At 42.3% G+C, this 18,239-nt stretch overlaps 2 protein-coding genes across 3 annotated transcripts; both read left to right on the top strand.

Annotated features, from left to right (window-relative positions):
- The first annotated feature begins 333 nt into the window (after positions 1 to 333).
- Positions 334 to 3,819, top strand: LOC115101198 (gamma-aminobutyric acid receptor-associated protein-like 1). Of its 2 annotated transcripts, none has more exons than XM_029620502.2 (5): positions 334 to 402; positions 2,255 to 2,344; positions 2,663 to 2,741; positions 2,966 to 3,084; positions 3,351 to 3,819. In XM_029620502.2, exons 1-5 carry the CDS (start codon positions 346 to 348, stop codon positions 3,414 to 3,416), a joined length of 411 nt encoding a protein of 136 aa, XP_029476362.1. In that variant the 5' UTR covers positions 334 to 345; the 3' UTR covers positions 3,417 to 3,819. The 2 variants fall into 2 exon arrangements, with proteins under 2 accessions (XP_029476362.1, XP_029476370.1); XM_029620510.2 differs by lacking the exon at positions 334 to 402 and adding an exon at positions 978 to 1,191.
- Positions 3,820 to 9,385: 5,566 nt separating this feature from the next.
- On the top strand, positions 9,386 to 18,008 carry LOC115101191 (CD209 antigen-like protein E). The gene is made up of 6 exons (XM_029620491.2): positions 9,386 to 9,560; positions 15,830 to 15,934; positions 16,302 to 16,469; positions 16,677 to 16,828; positions 16,998 to 17,095; positions 17,228 to 18,008. Exons 1-6 carry the CDS (start codon positions 9,455 to 9,457, stop codon positions 17,352 to 17,354), a joined length of 756 nt encoding a protein of 251 aa, XP_029476351.2. The 5' UTR covers positions 9,386 to 9,454; the 3' UTR covers positions 17,355 to 18,008.
- The last annotated feature ends 231 nt before the right edge of the window (positions 18,009 to 18,239 follow it).

Genomic DNA, 18,239 nt, shown 5'->3' with positions numbered 1-18,239 from the left:
CATCCAATTTGTTGCATTACCGCCACCTACTAGACTGGAGTACAACTCCCTTATTCTTTGCTTGAAAAATAAAAATGTACTAATTAAATCTAACACTACACTCACTCACAACTCACTCATTTCAAAATTATAAATTGTGTTGGATCTCAGCTGTCTCCGGGCCCCATCCTGTTATTGACTACCCTGCAGAACAAGGTGGGTTGAAAATTGCTATATTGTCATCCAGCCTAGTATGGCCAGACAATGGGGACATCTTGACCCTGCTGTATTTGACCTCTGACCCTCTCTCCCACTCAGAATTCACACAGACGCAGTGCATCCGAGCCTTCGTTGCCCACCAACCAGATGAGCTGTCCCTGGAGAAGGCTGAGGTCCTTATCATCCACCAGCAGAGCCGTGACGGTAAGGAAGACAGAACCACCCACTTCCTGATTGGTTGTGGGAATACACAACATCTCCATACCTCAGTCTTCAGCTCCCTCTGCTTACACTTTCTACAATTCTTTAACAAACAATCTCCCTTTTCCCCACCATTTTTATCCGACTCAAGCTCACCCTCCTCCCTCCCTTTTTCTTTTTCCCTCCATTCCTCCGCCGTATTCCAAGTATTACGTCTCCTTATGATAATACTGCACTACTCCTGACAACCATGTTGTTCTTGCTTTCTCTAGGGACTCCATTTCCACTGAAAGAGTTCGCTTCGATCCGTTTACAGCTCTGATTTAAGGTGTACTTTTTACATGACAAGTCTGGCACGTAGTGGAAACAGCTCATGGCCCAGTTTTCCAACAATTTAATTGGTTGACTAAAACGTAATTCAAGCAAAAACCGAGTCAGGGAGGCGGGAAACAGCACTATTACTCCAATGTGAGCATTGTAAACAAACATGAACGCCGTCCCCCAACTCTACCCGAGTGGTTAAAAACGTTGTCCATCAACGCGAAGGACGTTCGTTGGTCTAAATAACTCAAATTGGGCGTGACTGTATTTGTTGTTGTTTCTGGGTCAAGAAGTAGCTAGCTAGTTAGAACAGTCGGCTATTTAAGAATATATTTCGTTTAAATAATTTAATACAAAAGTACTGTTCGTCGTACTCATTATATGATAGCGTTGATTACGTGAAGAGTCGGTGGGAAAGATCGGTGTGGAATTTTCACTTGTATTTGTTTTTATTACGTTTTTCCAAAGAAGGTGAGTGTCTTGACTGTTTAATATTCCTTGTCTTCGCTTTGACATCGTGCAGCATATTCCTCAATCTCGCAAAAATATCTCATTGGCTTCGAAAGATTTGTTGGCAGGTATTGGCTCTCTTTTGGATGCCATTGTGAATACGTTTTTCACCCAGCGATAAGGATTCGCCATAACATCCGCTTGCAACATAAACTAGCTGTTGGAGGCAGCTGACGTTAACCTTCGCCTACTCAGCTGACCAAGCCCAAAACTGTAAATAATGACGTGGCTACCTTGCCATTGTCTGAAAAACCACAACAGTAGGCTACTGTAGTTGGCTGTGATTGAAACAGGGCTATGCAGAATTCAACCTGTAGCTATTATGATAATACATTTTTAGCTAACGTTACCTTGGCTATCACACGATGTTTGTAAATAAGCTGTGTAGCTCATTAATGTATCCACTAGAAAGCAAGACAGTGTGTTCACGTAATGTAGACTAAATTGTACAATTTCATATCTAATCTCAATATTTAGTTTACCAACAAGAGCAAATATACGACTTTATATGGATATCACATTTATAAAGTTGAAAGAAAATAGAGAAACGTTATAAACATTGTAGGCCCGTCTACATACAATACATTATTTAAATGATTGAGTTGTCAAGACCTAATAAAATAGCCTATCTGACTCTCCCTGACGAGTTTACTTTTGTGTACCTGATCCATTATCTCATCATGGTCATGTGTACCTTCATATCAAGACAGGGTGGTGTTTACAGCAGATAAGTGGCTCCAGTCTTCACACATACAGTCAGAGCTGGCTAGGCTATATTTTACTTTTACATTGACTATACACATTAGAATTGGTGTTGTTTTAAGAACATCAATTAACATATTTTATATGGCATTATTATATGCACATTATTATATGCACATGCACATTATTATATGCACATTATTATATGCACAACTGCAAATAACAACAATATACAGATACAGTGGTGTTGCAATGATAACGGTGCATATGATGTATTATCAAATGTTAACCACTGTTGACCTGTCCCTGTGTGTCTCTGTAGATGGACAGTCAGTACCAGCGCTCTGTACCACTGGAGGTGAGGAGGGCAGAGGGTGAGAGGGTGCGAGCCAAGCATCCTGACAAGATACCGGTGAGTGTGAACAGAATAAATGCCAGTAGTGTTGAATAGCTTCCTCTCCTTAACTCCTTTCTCTTATGACCATTGGCCACTGATCTTAAAGGACATCACACTCATGTGATTGTGAATTAATTTTCAGGGCCTAAAAACCCTGTCCATCCTTTTTATCAGCTGATAAGTGATCCTGGCATAGGATGAAGGGAAAGGAAGCTAGTAAGGTATTATTAAGGTCAGATAGGTTACATGCCAAGATTCTTGGCTCCAGTTGAATGGGACATGATGGTGCAGTGTGTAATTACTGACCAAGTACTGTGTTCCCTCCTAAACCAGATCATTGTGGAGCGGGCTGCCAGGTCAAGAGCTCCTGACCTGGACAAGAAGAAGTACCTCGTACCCTCTGACCTCACAGGTGAAACTGACGAGATGTCTGTCTTTCTCACAATTATTTAACTCTCTCCCAACTCATGACCTTGTTCTCACCCTCTTCCCTTCCCTCTCTTCCTTCTCTCCACCTTCCCTATTTTCTCCACTATTGCGCCACTCTTCCTCTTCTTTTGAAATGAAAGTCTATATAATGTGTTAGTTTTGTTCTGTAAGTCTCTGCCTGAGCATCTCTCTATTTTTCTCTCTCAGTGGGTCAATTGTGCTTCCTGATCCGACAGCGTGTGTCTATGAGACCTGAGGAGGCTCTCTTCTTTTTCGTCAACAACTCCCTTCCCCCATCCAGTTCTCCTCTCTCCGCTGTCTATGAGGTAAACACACATGCACACTGACACAACCTTGTATCCTACCCCCATGACCCCCTAACGCCAGATCCAGATGCCAGGCATTCCCTCACTATCAGTGACACAACTCCATTACATTGAGATTGTGTTGCGTGGGTTTTGCCTATGTTATAAACGATTACAATATCATGTTTTATTCAGTGTACATACTTCAGTTATTATCAACAGTTCTGCTTTTGCCATTTTAAATCCTTACTTCTCTCCCTGTCCGTGTCCTCCCTGGTCCCTCACAGGAGCACCATGAAGAGGACCTGTTCCTATACATGACCTACAGTAACGAGAGTGTCTACGGTGCCTGAGACGGGACAAAAAGGAGGAAAGAGAGAGAAAGACAGGAGATGAAGAGAGCTCTTTGTAATATTTCACCACTGTTATTCTTAACTATTTAGGAGATGGCTGTGGGGAGGACAGTTAGTGGGTAAGGTTTTTATACATTTTGTCAGTATTTTTGGGGTGATTACATTCTGTGTCAGTATACTCTAAACCATGGTAAGCCATTCTGAATTTGAAAAATAACGGGGTAGTTGGAAATAGGGGGAGTGAAAAGGAGATTTCAGTAAAAGAAGAGTGTTAAGTGGAAAGCTCTTGATTTCCATATTTTTTTCTCAGCCAGTCATCTGTATTTAATGCAAATTGTATTTTTTTGTAAATTAATATCATGAGTTTTTGTGGAAAATAAAATAAAAAATGCATGGTTTGCTAGTTCTGCAGTTTGTCATTTAATTTTTGTTTGTTTTATTCAAGCAAGTTTGTGTGCGCATATGTGTTTTCACATCACAATATCACTTCACAAACTGTCCCCATCTCATCCCGTCTCAAGTTGTGAATGTAAGACATGTATTTCTAAGTTTTCTAAATGTAAGATGTTACATTTGGATATACTATCTCATTTCCCATAAATATCCCAATTCAAATCAATTGCTGACAGTCAGTAATGGCGAATGGGAATGACGAATCATCTTTTATAAAAAAATGTAAAAAGAGTGAGTGAGCCAAAGATAAATCAGTGAGGAAGTGTAACTTGTAAATGACAGGAGGGATCACTTTGCACATGGTTTATTTTGTATTCAAGTGACACTAGCTACAGAGACTAAGGGATATAATTTAAATAGACATATTTGGTTTGTGTGTGGGAGACTTGCTACACAAGTAACTTTCTGGAGTTTTTGCTGAACAGGCTTATAGGCTTTCCAGGGAAATAGAAGGTTCGAGACCCAGACAGAAAACGAGAGAATCATGGAGATACAAGAAACCCCCGAGAGGAGGAAAGAGTCGTGGAAGTGGACGAGAGTCAGAGAATGCTGGAGACCTCAGGTAAAGAAAGAGAACATCTTCATCACCAAACTTCAGCTACTGGGGTAAACCACTTTCCTCGGAATACATCAGCATATTTTCATTTCTCTTACTGTAGGCTATATGCACATTTTTGTTGTGTTCTGAGATGATTAATTTGGTCCTAAGCTTCCACATATTTGTGTGTCTGCATGTCTGTCAGTCGAGGAAGCTGAATCTACAGTCTACTCCAAACTGAAGAGTTCATCTGAGGACATTTATGCTGAAGCTTCTCCTGGCCAGCCCTGTGCCAAAGACAGACCAGGTACATCAGTTACAGGTGGCTACAGCACAGTTATTATATTATTCATCAAATCAATTAAATACATTTTATAAATCCCTTTTTTACATAAGCAAATGTCACAAAGTGCTTTACAGATGCCTGGCCTAAACCCCAAATATTATTATAATTATAATATTATTACATGATTATTACATATGTCTGAACTAATCCTAAATAAATGGAGGTCTAAAATGTCCTATTAAAGTGAAATACATTATTTCTACTTTTAATACGCAAGAGAGGAAGAATAGAGGAACAAGAGGAATATAGAGAGACTGAAAGATTGTGTGTGAGTGAGAAAAATAGTGGTCAGTACTACAGTGAAAGTACAGATTTCCCATTTCCGAATTTTGATTATGACACATTTCCTTGGTCTAGCCTACTATTAATGTTGTGTGTGGAGTGCAGCTTGCAGTTTGCATGTTACAGGTGAGGTTGTTATAACAAAAACAGAATGTCAATGTTCCAAAATGTCTCGTTTTAGGGGAGAATATTATCTAGCTTGTAACATAATGAAAGCCATCTGGCAGGGAAGGACCTGTTTGTCTGTCTGACGCACAAGGGTGCGTTCTGAGCCCTCTCCTGTACTCCCTGTTCACCCACGACTGCGTGGCCACGCACGCCTCCAACTCAATCATCAAGTTTGCGGACGACACAACAGTGGTAGGCTTGATTACCAACAACGACAAGACGGCCTACAGGGAGGAGGTGAGGGCCCTCGGAGTGTAGTGTCAGGAAAATAACCTCACACTCAACGTCAACAAAACTAAGGAGATGATTGTGGACTTCAGGAAACAGCAGAGGGAACACCCCCCTATCCACATCGATGGAACAGTAGTGGATAGGGTAGTACGTTTTAAGTTCCTCTGCATACACATCACAGACAAACTGAATTGGTCCACTCACACAGACAGCATCGTGAAGAAGGCGCAGAAGCGCCTCTTCAACCTCAGGAGGCTGAAGAAATTCGGCTTGTCACCAAAAGCATTCACAAACTTCTACAGATGCACAATCGAGAGCATCCTGGCGGGCTGTATCACCGCCTGGTACGGCAACTGCTCCGCCCACAACCGTAAGGCTCTCCAGGGTAGTGAGGTCTGCACAACGCATCACCGGGGGCAAACTACCTGCCCTCCAGGACACCTACACCACCCGATGTTACAGGAAGGCCATAAAGATCATCAAGGACAACAACCACCCGAGCCACTGCCTGTTCACCCCGCTATCATCCAGAAGGCGAGGTCAGTACAGGTGCATCAAAGCTGGGACCGAGAGACTGAAAAACAGCTTCTATCTCAAGGCCATCAGACTGTTCAACAGCCACCACTAACATTGAGTGGCTGCTGCCAACACACTGACACTGACTCAACTCCAGCCACTTTAATAATGGGAATTGATGGGAAATTATGTAAAATATATCACTAGCCACTTTAAACAATGCTACCTAATATAATTTTACATACCCTACATTATTCATCTCATATGCATACGTATATACTGTACTCTATATCATCTACTGCATCCTTACGTAATTCATGTATCACTAGCCACTTTAACTATGCCACTTTGTTTACATACTCATCTCATATGTATATACTGTACTCGATACCATCTACTGTATCTTGCCTATGCTGCTCTGTACCATCACTCATTCATATATCTTTATGTACATATTCTTTATCCCCTTACACTGTGTATAAGACAGTAGTTTTGGAATTGTTAGTTAGATTACTTGTTGGTTATTACTGCATTGTCGGAACTAGAAGCACAAGCATTTCGCTACACTCGCATGAACATCTGCTAACCATGTGTATGTGACAAATACAATTTGATTTGATTTTGATTTGATTTGACAATCAAGGCTGAGACATGATAATAGCAGACCTCCAAGCAGAAGCCCAATCTATTGTTGAGAAACACTGCAAGGCTGAATGGACATCTCTCCAAGGACTAGATATTTTTTTATTTCACCTTTATTTAACCAGGTAGGCAAGTTGAGAACAAGTTCTCATTTACAATTGCGACCTGGCCAAGATAAAGCAAAGCAGTTCGACAGATACAACGACACAGAGTTACACATGGAGTAAAACAAACATACAGTCAATAATACAGTATAAACAAGTCTATATACAATGTGAGCAAATGAGGTGAGAAGGGAGGTAAAGGCAAAAAAGGCCATGGTGGCAAAGTAAATACAATATAGCAAGTAAAACACTGGAATGGTAGTTTTGCAATGGAAGAATGTGCAAAGTAGAAATAAAAATAATGGGGTGCAAAGGAGCAAAATAAATAAATTAATTAAATACAGTTGGGAAAGAGGTAGTTGATTTGGCTAAATTATAGGTGGGCTATGTACAGGTGCAGTAATCTGTGAGCTGCTCTGACAGTTGGTGCTTAAAGCTAGTGAGGGAGATAAGTGTTTCCAGTTTCAGAGATTTTTGTAGTTTGTTCCAGTCATTGGCAGCAGAGAACTGGAAGGAGAGGCGGCCAAAGAAAGAATTGGTTTTGGGGGTGACTAGAGAGATATACTTGCTGGAGCGTGTGCTACAGGTGGGAGATGCTATGGTGACCAGCGAGCTGAGATAAGGGGGGACTTTACCTAGCAGGGTCTTGTAGATGACATGGAGCCAGTGGGTTTGGCGACGAGTATGAAGCGAGGGCCAGCCAACGAGAGCGTACAGGTCGCAATGGTGGGTAGTATATGGGGCTTTGGTGACAAAACGGATTGCACTGTGATAGACTGCATCCAATTTGTTGAGTAGGGTATTGGAGGCTATTTTGTAAATGACATCGCCAAAGTCGAGGATTGGTAGGATGGTCAGTTTTACAAGGGTATGTTTGGCAGCATGAGTGAAGGATGCTTTGTTGCGAAATAGGAAGCCAATTCTAGATTTAACTTTGGATTGGAGATGTTTGATATGGGTCTGGAAGGAGAGTTTACAGTCTAACCAGACACCTAAGTATTTGTAGTTGTCCACGTATTCTAAGTCAGAGCCGTCCAGAGTAGTGATGTTGGACAGGCGGGTAGGTGCAGGTAGCGATCGGTTGAAGAGCATGCATTTAGTTTTACTTGTATTTAAGAGCAATTGGAGGCCACGGAAGGAGAGTTGTATGGCATTGGAGCTTGCCTGGAGGGTTGTTAACACAGTGTCCAAAGAAGGGCCGGAAGTATACAGAATGGTGTCGTCTGCGTAGAGGTGGATCAGAGACTCACCAGCAGCAAGAGCGACCTCATTGATGTATACAGAGAAGAGAGTCGGTCCAAGAATTGAACCCTGTGGCACCCCATAGAGACTGCCAGAGGTCCGGACAGCAGACCCTCCGATTTGACACACTGAACTCTATCAGAGAAGTAGTTGGTGAACCAGGCGAGGCAATCATTTGAGAAACCAAGGCTGTCGAGTCTGCCGATGAGGATGTGGTGATTGACAGAGTCGAAAGCCTTGGCCAGATCAATGAATACGGCTGCACAGTAATGTTTCTTATCGATGGCGGTTAAGATATCGTTTAGGACCTTGAGCGTGGCTGAGGTGCACCCATGACCAGCTCTGAAACCAGATTGCATAGCAGAGAAGGTATGGTGAGATTCGAAATGGTCGGTAATCTGTTTGTTGACTTGGCTTTCGAAGACCTTAGAAAGGCATGGTAGGATAGATATAGGTCTGTAGCAGTTTGGGTCAAGAGTGTGTCCCCTTTGAAGAGGGGATGACCGCAGCTGCTTTCCAATCTTTGGGAATCTCAGACGACACGAAAGAGAGGTTGAACAGGCTAGTAATAGGGGTGGCAACAATTTCGGCAGATAATTTTAGAAAGAAAGGGTCCAGATTGTTTAGCCCGGCTGATTTGTAGGGGTCCAGATTTTGCAGCTCTTTCAGAACATCAGCTGAATGGATTTGGGAGAAGGAGAAATGGGGAAGGCTTGGGCGAGTTGCTGTTGGGGGTGCAGTGCTGTTGACCGGGGTAGGAGTAGCCAGGTGGAAAGCATGGCCAGCCGTAGAAAAATGCTTATTGAATTTCTCAATTATGGTGGATTTATCAGTGGTGACAGTGTTTCCTATCTTCAGTGCAGTGGGCAGCTGGGAGGAGGTGTTCTTATTCTCCATGGACTTTACAGTGTCCCAGAACTTTTTTGAGTTAGTGTTGCAGGAAGCAAATTTCTGCTTGAAAAAGCTATCCTTGGCTTTTCTAACTGCCTGTGTATAATGGTTTCTAGCTTCCCTGAACAGCTGCATATCACGGGGGCTGTTCGATGCTAATGCAAAACGCCATAGGATGTTTTTGTGTTGGTTAAGGGCAGTCAGGTCTGGGGAGAACCAAGGGCTATATCTGTTCCTGGTTCTACATTTCTTGAATGGGGCATGTTTATTTAAGATGGTTAGGAAGGCATTTAATTTTTTTTTTTTTAAAGGACTAGGACTAGATATCTCTCCAAGGACTAGATATCTCTCCAAGGACTAGATATCTCTCCAAGGACTAGGGACTAGATATCTCTCCAAGGACTAGATATCTCTCCAGACAGTTGTTCAGAACTCTGTCTTATCACACACACAGCAGAGATAGAGAGTAGCAGCAGCAGCAAACGGATTTTGGGACAGACTGAGTATTGTGTTACAGGAATTAATTATAAATCTAAAAGGGGCACGTTGCTATAGAGACGGAGAGGGAGGTTTTTTAAAACCACAGTGCTTTACAGTCGCAGTCGGTGGGTCAGGAACAGCAGCAATGTATATCAAGTTTTGCCGTATTGTAGGAAGTGGAGGGAATCACAAATTACCAGATGAGGCAAACGCAAAGTTTTCGGTTGAAGTGAAGAAGCAGCAAGGGAAAGGTAAGCAGGATTTCAGTTGTTGCTCGTAGTGATTGCTTATAAAATGTCTGATTGTGCCATATGCCACATAACAAAGCCAGGGCCATCCAAGAACGACACCTATAACGAACTATAACATCAAACAATTAAAATCGTTCTAATTCAAGTGAACAGGAGCGTTCACACTACAACGATAACTACAAAAGCAGTGGATAACGAGATCTATCGTTTGCGGTCACTTTCAGAGCGATTTCCCCCTGTCCCTCTGACGATTAAACATCAACAAACAATAAAAAATGCGTTCTTGGTTCTAGCTGCGTGAGGCTGCTCATAGAGGAGGGAACAGTAAACTTGCCTTAAGAAAATAATTAACTTTTTACTTCGTACATTTTCGTGACACCCAAAAGTACTCGTTACATTTTGACAGGAAAATGGTCCAAGTCAAGCACTTATCAAGAGAACATCCCTGGTCATCCCTACTGCCTCTGATCTGGCGGACTACCTAAACACAAATGCTTCATTTGTAAATTCATGTTGGTGTGTGCCTCTGGCTATCCGTAAATAAAAAATGTAATACAAATTGTGCCGTCTGGTTTGATTAATTTAAGGAATTAGACATTATTCATACTTTTAATTTGATACTTAAGTACGTTTATAACCAAATACTATTTGACTTTTACTCAGGTATTATTTTACTGGATTAACTTTCACTTTTAATTGAGTCATTTTCTATTAAGGTATCTTTACTTTTATTCAAGTATGATATTTCAGTACTTTTTTCACCACTGCTGATATAGGACGACTTGGGAGAATGATGATCCATGACAAACAGCCCATATCATTATAAGGCCATATTTTCCGATGGTACAGTACCAGTCAAAAGTTTGGGCACACCTTCTCATTCAAGGGTTTTTCTTTATGTTTGACTATTTTCTATATTGTAGAATAATAGTGAAGACATCAACTATGAAATAACACATATGGAATCATGTAGTAACCAAAAAAGGTTTCAAAAAATCTAAATATATTTGATATTGAGATTCTTCAAAGTAGCCATCCTTTGCCTTGATGACAGCTTTGCACACTCTTGGCATTCTCTCAGCCAGCTTCATGAGGAATGCTTTTCCAACCGTTTTGAAGGAGTTCCCACATATGCTGAGCACTTTTTGGCTGGAGGTGTGTTGGGTCACTATTCTAAAATGTGGAAAATAGTACAAATAAAGAAAAACCCTTGAATGAGTAGGTGTGTCCAAACTTTTGACAGGTACTGTATATGTTAATGCCAATACATCCGGACAAATAAACACTCTGACTGGCCTGCTAATGTGCCTTTTGGGAACCTTGTAAACTGTCGAGAAAAGATCCATTACTGATCCAAATGGCCTAGACTAGATTATTATTATTTCAAAATGAAACTGGCATTCAAAATACAAGGCTTATTAGCGGTTATTGAAGTTATATATTTTTATACACAGTGTACAAAACATTAGGAACACCTGCTCTTTCCAAATCGGGCACTAGAATTACTTAAAACATATGTATGCTTACATGACTATTTTATTGATTTCCCATCGTTTTATAAGTCAGAAGACAAAGCTTCATATGACCTTGTCAACATCCTCTGTCGAATAAACTGGTATTTGCCTCCCTCTGGTGTTCGGCTGCATTCACTCATACTTCCGGCGCCGACAGAGATGGCTGCCTCGCTTCGCATTCCTAGGAAACTATGCAGTTTTTTTTTTACGTGTTATTTCTTACATTGGTACCCCAGGTCATCTTAGGTTTCATTACATACAGTCGAGAAGAACTACTGAATTTAAGAGCAGCGTCAACTCACCATCAGTACGACCAAGAATATGACTTTCGCGAAGCGGATCCTGTGTTCTGCCTTTCACCCAGGACAACGGAATGGATCCCAGCCGGCGACCCAAAAAACCAACTTCGTAAAAGGGGGAAACGAAGCGGTCTTCTGGTCTGACTCCGGAGACGGGCACATCGCGCGCCACTCCCTAGCATTCTTCTCGCCAATGTCCAGTCTCTTGACAACAAGGTTGATGAAATCCGAGCAAGGGTAGCATTCCAGAGGGACATCAGAGACTGTAACGTTCTTTGCTTCACGGAAACATGGCTCACTGGAGAGACGCTACCGGAGTCGGTGCAGCCAGCTGGTTTCTCCACGCATCGCGCCGACAGAAACAAACATCTTTCTGGTAAGAAGAGGGGCGGGGGCGTATGCTTCATGGTTAACGAGACGTGATGTGGCCACAACAACATACAGGAACTCAAGTCCTTCTGTTCACCTGATTTAGAATTCCTCACAATAAAATGTCGACCGCATTATCTACCAAGGGAATTCTCTTCGATTATAATCACAGCCTTATATATTCCCCCCCTAGCAGACACATCGATGGCTCTGAACGAACTTTATTTGACTCTTTGCAAACTGGAATCCATATATCCTTAGGCTGCATTCATTGTAGCTGGGGATTTTAACAAGGCTAATCTGAAAACAAGACTCCCTAAATTGTATCAGCATATCGATTGCGCAACCAGGGCTGGAAAAACCCATGGATCATTGCTATTCTAACTTCCGCGACGCATATAAGGCCCTGCCCCGCTCTCCTTTCGGAAAAGCTGACCACGACTCCATTTTGTTGATCCCTGCCTACAGACAGAAACTAAAACAAGCAGCTCCCGCGCTGAGGTCTGTTCAACGCTGGTCCGACCAATTTGATTCCACACTCCAAGACTGCTTCCATCACGTGGACTGGGATATGTTTCGTATTGCATCAAACAACAACATTGACGAATACGCTGATTCGGTGAGCGAGTTCATTAGAACGTGCGTTGAAGATGTCGTTCCCATAGCAACGATTAAAACATTCCCAAACCAGAAACTGTGGATTGATGGCAGCATTCGCGTGAAACTGAAAGCGCGAACCACTGCTTTTAATCAGGGCAAGGTGACCGGAAACATGACCGAATACAAACAGTGTAGCTATTCCCTCCGCAAGGCAATCAAACAAGCTAAGTCAGTATAGAGACAAAGTAGAATCTCAATTCAACGGCTCAGACACAAGAGGTATGTGGCAGGGTCTACAGTCAATCACGGATTACAAAAAGAAAACCAGCCCCGTCACGGACCAGGATGTCTTGCTCCCAGGCAGACTAAATAACTTTTTTGCCCGCTTTGAGGACAATACAGTGCCACTTACACGGCCCGCAACCAAAACATGCGGACTCTCCTTCACTGCAGCCGACATGAGGAAAACATTTAAACGTGTCAACCCTCGCAAGGCTGCAGGCCCAGACGGCATCCCCAGCCGCGCCCTCAGAGCATGCGCAGACCAGCTGGCTGGTGTGTTTACGGACATATTCAATCAATCCCTATCCCAGTCTGTTGTTCCCACATGCTTCAAGAGGGCCACCATTGTTCCTGTTCCCAAGAAAGCTAAGGTAACTGAGCTAAACGACTACCGCCCCGTAGCACTCACTTCCGTCATCATGAAGTGCTTTGAGAGACTAGTCAAGGACCATATCACCTCCACCCTAACTGACACCCTAGACCCACTCCAATTTGCTTACCGCCCAAATAGGTCCACAGACGATGCAATCTCAACCACACTGCACACTGCCCTAACCCATCTGGACAAGAGGAATACCTATGTGAGAATGCTGTTCATCGACTACAGCTCGGCATTTAACACCATAGTGCCCTCCAAGCTCGTCATCAAGCTCGAGACCCTGGGTCTCGATCCCGCCCTGTGCAACTGGGTACTGGACTTCCTGACGTGCCGCCCCCAGGTGGTGAGGGTAGGCAACAACATCTCCACCCCGCTGATCCTCAACACTGGGGCCCCACAAGGGTGCGTTCTGAGCCCTCTCCTGTACTCCCTGTTCACCCACGACTGCGTGGCCACGCACGCCTCCAACTCAATCATCAAGTTTGCGGACGACACAACAGTGGTAGGCTTGATTACCAACAACGACGAGATGGCCTACAGGGAGGAGGTGAGGGCCCTCGGAGTGTGGTGTCAGGAAAATAACCTCACACTCAACGTCAACAAAACTAAGGAGATGATTGTGGACTTCAGGAAACAGCAGAGGGAACACCCCCCCTATCCACATCGATGGAACAGTAGTGGAGAGGGTAGTAAGTTTTAAGTTCCTCGGCGTACACATCACAGACAAACCGAATTGGTCCACCCACACAGACAGCATTGTGAAGAAGGCGCAGCAGCGCCTCTTCAACCTCAGGAGGCTGAAGAAATTCGGCTTGTCACCAAAAGCACTCACAAACTTCAACAGATGCACAATCGAGAGCATCCTGTCGGGCTGTATCACCGCCTGGTACGGCAACTGCTCCGCCCACAACCGTAAGGCTCTCCAGAGGGTAGTGAGGTCTGCACAACGCATCACCGGGGGCAAACTACCTGCCCTCCAGGACACCTACACCACCCGATGTCACAGGAAGACCATAAAGATCATCAAGGACAACAACCACCCGAGCCACTGCCTGTTCACCCCGCTATCATCCAGAAGGCGAGGTCAGTACAGGTGCATCAAAGCTGGGACCGAGAGACTGAAAAACAGCTTCTATCTCAAGGCCATCAGACTGTTCAACAGCCACCACTAACATTGAGTGGCTGCTGCCAACACACTGACTCCAGCCACTTTAATAATGGGAATTGATGGGAAATGATGTAAAATATATCACTAGCCACTTTAAACAATGCTACCTAATATAATGTTTACATACCCTACATTATTCATCTCATATGTATACGTATATACTGTACTCTATATCATCTACTGCATCTTTATGTAATACTTGTATCACTAGCCACTTTAACTATGCCACTTTGTTTACATACTCATCTCATATGTATATACTGTACTCAATGCCATCTACTGTATCTTGCCTATGCCGCTCTGTACCATCACTCATTCATATCTTTATGTACATATTCTTTATCCCCTTACACTTGTGTCTATAAGGTAGTAGTTTTGGAATTGTTAGCTAGATTACTTTTTGGTTATTACTGCATTGTCGGAACTAGAAGCACAAGCATTTCGCTACACTCGCATTAACATCTGCTAACCATGTGTATATGACAAATACAATTTGATTTGATTTGATTTTCATTACATCAATTTATATCACTACGCTGCAACATTAGGTCAAAGGGGTTGTCCTTAGGAAAACATTTTTCCAGCTTGACTGCTTCATGGCACAGACATGGCAAAGCAATCGCTGAATTTGTCTCGAGTAGGCGGATCTAAATACATAACTTTCATAGCTTTATGATAAAGATTGCAACCTACACACTTCCTTAAACCTAAAATAAGTAAAGAAGTAATTTTGTGTGGAAGTCAAACATTTTGCATTGGAGGCAGACACATTGCATATGTTCAGAATGACAAATCGAGCCCTTTTACATGGCTCTTCTCCCCTTGTCTATAGGAGAGACGCAAGCTGTTTAAATGGCCCAAATGTTGATTTAGACGTTCACAAATTTAACAGATTTAGACTATCATTAATGTAACAAAGAAGGTGAAATATTTTGGGTAGATAAAACAGATTATAACTATATTCATTCACAAAAAAATAAATAAATCATATTATCATATTTGTATATGTTTTGTTATACTTGTAGTGTGTACTAGATTTTATGGGTTGAAAAGTGTTATTTTCTCAGACATAAATAAACAATTCCAGGTGAAAGCCAAAGGTCATAGCTTTCTAGGGGGAGAAACACTACTACATTAATAAAATATTGACCTCTTGCTAGATTGATGAGTAAAACCACAGTGAAACAGTGCAGAACGGCTGTCAGCTTTGAAAGGTTTTTAAGCGTTGAGACATTTGAGACATGGATTGTGTATGTGTGTCATTCAGAGGGCGAATGGGCAAGTCAAAACATTTAAGTGTTTTTGATCGGGGTATGGTAGGTAGTAGATGCCAGGCGTCCCAGTTTGAGTGTGTCTGGAACTGTAACGCTGCTGGGTTTTTCACGCTCAACAGTTTCCTTTGTGTGACACAACTGTGGGAAGCATTGGAGTCAACATGGGCCAGCATCCCTGTGGAATGTTTTCAACACCTTGTAGAGTCCACCTTGTAGAGTCCGACGAATTCAGGCCCTTCACAAAGGGGGGCTTAAAGGGGGTCCAACTCAATATTAGGAAGGTGTTCCTAATGCTTTGTACACTCAGTGTATAATGTTATTGTTGTCGTTATAGTTATCGTCTTTGGTGTGGATGGCCCTTAAGACTATTCTTTCCTTGTCTAGACCTGCAGGTCCTGGGGAACGTTGGTCTGTACCGCGCAGTGTGTTTACTACTGTCTGTCATCTGTCTGGTTCTACTGCTCGTCATCATCATCCTCTGTGTCAAATGTGAGTATCATAGACATTCTATTCTAGAATAGTGATTTAGAAACAGGCAATACTCCTTTTAGGGATGGCAGGTAGCCTAGTGGTTAGAGCGTTGGGCCAGTAACCAAAAAGTTGCTAGATCAATTCCCCGAGCTGACAAGGTAAAAATCTGTTCTGCCCTTGAACAAGGCAGTTAACCGACTGTTCCATTGTAAATAAGAATTTGTTCTTAACTGACTTGCCTGGTTAAATAAAATTGTTTTATTTTATTTTGATAGAATATCCAGCATGTTGGTTTAAACAGCCTTCTATGCAAGAAAGAACAAAACAAATGTAATATGTAATATGATTCCATTCTCTTATTCTTTCTTTCTTCATTATTCTCTAGTTCCATTCCAGCCTCAAGTCTGTCATGGGACTGAAAAAGGGATTGAGGCTAAAGAGAAGGGGAGTGTGACTGAAAAAGGGATTGAGGCTAAAGAGGAGAGGTTCCAGTCCACTGAGGTGTGCAGCCTGCAGACATGCCAAGCACAATACTTCCAACAACAGAGCCAGGGTGAGTCCAATGTAACCTGTTCAACTATATCGCTCTACATATTGTCGATGTATCGATCTAATGCTTTGAGATGTATTGTACCACTACAATGTTTTCTCTTTGACTTCATACCATGCTAATAATAATGCTAATAATAATAATTGAACCTACATACATTAACTGAACTACATGTTGTACTTGAAGAGCAATTTACCTCCTTTCCTCCAGTCCCTGCCTGCCACATGTGTGATGAAGGCTGGCTGCACTTTGAGAGCTCCTGCTACTTCCTCTCCAGAGACAGAATGAACTGGGACGAGAGCAGGGACGAGTGTAAGAAGAGAGGGGCAGATCTGGCTGTCATAACAAACAAAACAGTGCAGGTGGTTCTACTACAATTGTTACTCCTCTCTACCTCTTGTTTCTCTTCTTTGTATAACAGTGACCATACAATGATGATAGCAACACACCAGTGATTGTATGACAACCACATATAACAGTTGGATTGACGAAGGTTACTAATAGTCCAATAAAAACTGTGTATTCTCCCAGACCTTTCTAACGAAGAAGGGAAACCTGATGTACTGGATCGGCCTGAGACAGAGAACCAGGAACTGGGTTTGGGTCAACAACACTGCACTGGGACAGAGGTGAGACAACCGATGATGATGTTTATTGGCCTTCAAGATGGCAAACAGACTTTGTTATACAGAAATGAAAACAAGTGTAATATTTTAGTATGGACAGTACTGAGCTGTTGTTCCCTTTCCTCTCATTGGTAGTTACTGGTCAGGATCCAACAGACAAGGGGATTGTGGGTTACTGACAGGAAGGGATCCTCCTGAGAGAAGCTGGAGCTCCACATCATGTGACCAGTACAGCTTCTACATCTGCCAGAGGGGGCGCTAAAGGACAGACTTCACCATCTGCCAGCAGTCACCAACCCTGATCCTGGAGAGCTATACGATGTACAGGCTTTTGTTCCAGCCCAGCAGTAAGACACATGATTTAGCTAGTCAATGAATCACCTTGATTAGCTGAATCATTTAAGTGTTGTACACCATGTAGGTCAGCAGGGTTAGTGGCCACTGCCATATTCCAACTAAGAAACCTGTCAATACGGATTCTCTTTAGACTTCTATCATTCAGTCCTATTCCATAGCCTTTTATCCCATGATTACACATCTCTATCAACAGCCTTTTAAACCTTGATTATACACTGTATGACCTAATTCTATGTTATAATTCATTAGACATCCAGGTATAACCAATGATGGTAAATAAAATCACATTACAGTTAGTTATGCCTTGTGAAGAACAATCAAGTCGGCCTGCCAGTTTCAGTTAGTCTGCACTAATGTAAAAGATTAACACTGTATATTGCACTCATTTACTTGTTCTGCTGAGATGTTTTCTATATGTGTTCTCAATGCCTTTGAATGTGATAATGACCGACATGATTATGTGCATTAACCAATCATTAGGTTTTAAGTACTGATTCACAATCCTGAAAGAAACAAACTTTTAATATCATTTGTCCATGTAATAAAGAATCAGTTATTATACTGTCTCATCAAATCTTTCATAAAAAGTGTTCATGTGCTTTACTTGGAATGATAAAGTAACATATATGGTCCAAGAAAATTGAAAATGGATCTAGTCTACATTTCAACCCAGTCAAGTCATACCCATGTACAAATATTTTGTTTTTGACATGTAAAACTGCATAAACACAGTACCTGTCAAAAGTTTGGACACACCTACTCATCCAAGGGTTTTTCTTTATTCTTACTC

The sequence above is a fragment of the Oncorhynchus nerka genome, linkage group LG3 (genome assembly GCF_034236695.1).
Source record: "Oncorhynchus nerka isolate Pitt River linkage group LG3, Oner_Uvic_2.0, whole genome shotgun sequence".
In the NCBI taxonomy this organism is placed as follows: domain Eukaryota; kingdom Metazoa; phylum Chordata; class Actinopteri; order Salmoniformes; family Salmonidae; genus Oncorhynchus; species Oncorhynchus nerka.
The sequence above is the reverse complement of the archived record's forward strand: the minus strand, read 5'-3'. Positions and strand labels throughout refer to the sequence as shown.

What these genes read in the sequence shown, in the direction of transcription:
- LOC115101191 (XM_029620491.2), top strand. Translation starts at nt 9,455, where the DNA reads ATGTATATCAAGTTTTGCCGTATTGTAGGAAGTGGAGGGAATCACAAA. An exon ending in GAAGAAGCAGCAAGGGAAAG is followed by an intron (nt 9,561 to 15,829) that starts GTAAGCAGGATT and finishes TTCCTTGTCTAG; the next exon opens with ACCTGCAGGTCCTGGGGAAC. An exon ending in CTTCCAACAACAGAGCCAGG is followed by an intron (nt 16,470 to 16,676) that starts GTGAGTCCAATG and finishes CCTTTCCTCCAG; the next exon opens with TCCCTGCCTGCCACATGTGT.
- LOC115101198 (XM_029620502.2), top strand. Translation starts at nt 346, where the DNA reads ATGAGCTGTCCCTGGAGAAGGCTGAGGTCCTTATCATCCACCAGCAGA. An exon ending in AGCATCCTGACAAGATACCG is followed by an intron (nt 2,345 to 2,662) that starts GTGAGTGTGAAC and finishes CTCCTAAACCAG; the next exon opens with ATCATTGTGGAGCGGGCTGC. An exon ending in CGTACCCTCTGACCTCACAG is followed by an intron (nt 2,742 to 2,965) that starts GTGAAACTGACG and finishes TTTCTCTCTCAG; the next exon opens with TGGGTCAATTGTGCTTCCTG.